We start from the raw sequence: 3094 nt of genomic DNA, 5'->3' as shown, positions 1-3094 counted from the left end.
AACTTTATTCGGTCTCACTTTTCAGGCTCAGTTTCCCTACCAGAGTGTACACTGTTGGAAACCATCCTATTATTGAACCTGACTCGTAAAGGGATGGTTTCGTGGCTTTATAATAAAATGTTGACCATGAAAGAGACCTCCTCACCTAAACTTAAAACTTCATGGGAAGAAGACCTGAATATGACTATACTGGATGAGACATGGGCCTCTATACTTAAACTGGTGAATACATCATCTCTGTGTGCGCGCCATTGTCTCATTCAGTTTAAAATAGTACATAGAGCCCATCTCTCCAAAAGCAAACTATCTCGTTTCTATCCAGAAATCACCCCATACTGCGACAAATGCAAAACTGCCGTAGCCACATTGGGTCATATGTACTGGTTCTGCCCCGCTCTTGGTCAGTTCTGGACAGATGTTTTCCGTACGATGTCCGGGTTGGCCGGAGTTGCAGTAACACCTGGCCCTCTTTTGGCTCTTTTTGGCTTCAGTGATGAGGGGTTGCCTTTACCAGCCTCTAAAAAACAGGCACTAGCATTTTGCTCATTGTTAGCGAGGCGTACAGTTCTAAACCAGGTGGAAGGGTGCTGCTCTTCCAACTCACAAGCAGTGGTTATGTGACCTCATGTCGTGTTTGAAATTGGAAAGAATTAGATGCTCTCTTCAACACTCAACTGGTAACTCATTCCAAAATTTACAATAATCCTCTAGATTAATTTATTTTATTAAAATGTGCTCTGTTTCTGTCAGGGATAGGAATGTAGTCCTGGGTGGGCTAAATGGGATTACTTTGTAGGGATTCATTTTTTGTATATTATTTTATGTCTGTGCCAGATAAACACTTTGTATTCACAAACTGTATGCATAAAAGGAAAAAAAACTTAATAAAAAGACTGATTAAAAAAAAGTAGCTGCGTATCCCTTTAACTTCGTTAGCAGTGCCTGGAGGGATCTTCTTCAAATACAGCACTAAAGTTCGCTTTGCCTGATGGATGAACTTTTAGATTCAAGCTTTGATTGAAAGTTGAAAGTTGTAAAAAGCGACTTTTCTCCACAGAAGAATTCATACACTAATGATAAAAAATCTGACAGAAATACCTAAAAGGAGAATCTGACCATAATTTCACAACATCACTGTGGAAATGAAGGGCAGATTCTGATCATTTATCTTTTCAGACTGAGTCCTAAGTTAGTGACCCTACTTTTAGGTGTCCATCTTGAGACTACGGAGATTGCATGGATCTTAAATGTTAAAATGGTGGATGTGAAGAGAATCTGCAGGTCTTTTGGCATCTAAAAATAAGGCAGAAAAGTGTGTTCAGAGGCCACTGATGCCTCTGAACGCTGTTATTTTCAGTTGCTTAGTTACCTGTTATTATGCCTTAGAATACTGTTGTTGCACAGCACGCAGCTCTCATTGCCAGGGTCCATGTGTAGCAGTGTTTTTTTGTTCTCAGGGTGGCCCTGGAACAAGATGTTGTCATGCACAACACCTTTTACTTGCCCCAGCAGAGCAATACCACAGCCCTGTGCTGGTTGCACACGGTTGCGCACCATCTAAAGACAAAAAAGACAGAAGAAAAAAATAAATAAATCACTAAACGTATTAAAGTAATGTGTACATTGTGTTTGTTGCATCTGAAATAAGTCTAGTCCTATGTTAGAGTCTTGAGTCATCCCTCTTTTCTTTATATTTTCCTTCCAAGGAGCCAGACTTTCTGGTAATCTTTTTAAGCTGCTGGGAGCAATAGTTCTGAGAACGGAACAAAAGGCAGCCGACATCCAAAGAAGAGCTTTGGGATGTCCTTCAAGAAGCCTGGAGAACTGTTCCCAAAGACTACTTAAAGAAATGACAGGAAAGCTTGTCCAAGAGTGTTCAGGCCACGTTGAAGAATAAAAGAAGTCAAACTAAATATTGGCTTTCATGCTCGTTCAAATTGTACGCGCTCAATTTTCATGTTTGCCCATGTTTAAAAAACGTATTGCACTTATTTATGCTGGCAATATACTGTATAAAGAAACAAGGGAAGGCTCAGGACTTTTGCACAGTACTCAAGTCTACCGGTGTATCACTCAATCTCACCTTGATATCAGTGCTTGCAGACACCTGGATCCCACATCCACTGTTACCAACCACATCATTCTCCACTATCTGCCCATTACCACTAAGCCGGACTCCATGGCCACTGTTTTCATAGATGCCATTACCACGTAGCTCAACTCGGCAGTCCTTCTCTACTGTAATACCACCTCGACTATTTTTAAGAATGCAGTTTGTAACAAGTCGGGTCAGCTGACTGCTCTGCAGCACGGCGATGCCAGGGCCACGGTTGCTGTTTATAAGGTTCGCGAACACATTCAGGGCTTCGCTGCTCTTCACATATAGGCCAACTGCTGCAAAAAAGAGGGAGAGACCGTTGGAGACAGAGCGCCACCGTTTGCATTTAGTTCAACAGATCGGTTCAGTACCTCCGTTGTAGCTCACGCAGTTGCCTTCCACCAGGGCCACGCTGATGGAGCGGCGAGCAGAGTGCCGCTCATCCTCGCTGTCCAGATCGCTCTCCCAAGCAAACAGTTCGCCCTCCTCATTAAAGTTCTCCTGCCCTTCTCTTCCTTCTCCTTCCACTCCCCTCCTTTCTCCAATGCCTGCATCTCCACCAATCCCTTCCTGTCCAGGCCAACTCCCCTCCCTGGCCTCAATGTTCTCCGGGTCCTTTCGGCAGAACACTGCCAGCCCATACATGCAGTTATGGAGGATGTAGTTTCCTAAGAGCTGGGGGAGGCTGGATGACATAACCCACACGCCGCAGCCTTTATTACCTAAAGAAATCAGACGAGGAGGAAATCAAACACTTGGAGAAAAGCGTTTAAAGATGAGCTGTTATGTACAAACAATCAGTGCAGCCACTATCAGGCTGAAATGACATACAATAGACATGGTTTCCCTCAATAAGTCCACGTCCTCTTTCTCCCACCACCACACCGTCTGAGTAGCCATAGCAGATATAATTGTTCCTCAAGATGGGGTCACCTCCTCTGCGGATGTCCACGCCCCCCCACTGGTTCTCCCTGATCACATTCTCTGGAATTAAAA

At 43.8% G+C, this 3094-nt stretch overlaps 1 protein-coding gene across 2 annotated transcripts in view; it reads right to left on the bottom strand.

Annotated features, from left to right (window-relative positions):
- Positions 1-45: 45 nt before the first annotated feature.
- LOC142378379 (F-box only protein 10-like) overlaps positions 46-3094 on the bottom strand; it is a 7214-nt gene continuing 4165 nt past the window's right edge. The window contains exons 7-10 of one of the 2 annotated variants that reach the window (XM_075462823.1): positions 2930-3082; positions 2470-2820; positions 2084-2394; positions 46-1557 (exon numbers count right to left, since the gene is read on the bottom strand). In XM_075462823.1, the coding sequence (XP_075318938.1) occupies positions 1366-1557; positions 2084-2394; positions 2470-2820; positions 2930-3082 (1007 nt within the window). In that variant the 3' untranslated portion in view covers positions 46-1365. The remainder of the gene's footprint in view (positions 1558-2083; positions 2395-2469; positions 2821-2929; positions 3083-3094) is intronic. The other variant, XM_075462824.1, reaches the window with a different exon arrangement.

This window comes from Odontesthes bonariensis, chromosome 4 (assembly GCF_027942865.1).
Source record: "Odontesthes bonariensis isolate fOdoBon6 chromosome 4, fOdoBon6.hap1, whole genome shotgun sequence".
Classification (NCBI taxonomy): Eukaryota; Metazoa; Chordata; class Actinopteri; order Atheriniformes; family Atherinopsidae; genus Odontesthes; species Odontesthes bonariensis.
This window is presented reverse-complemented; position numbering and strand designations above follow the sequence as displayed.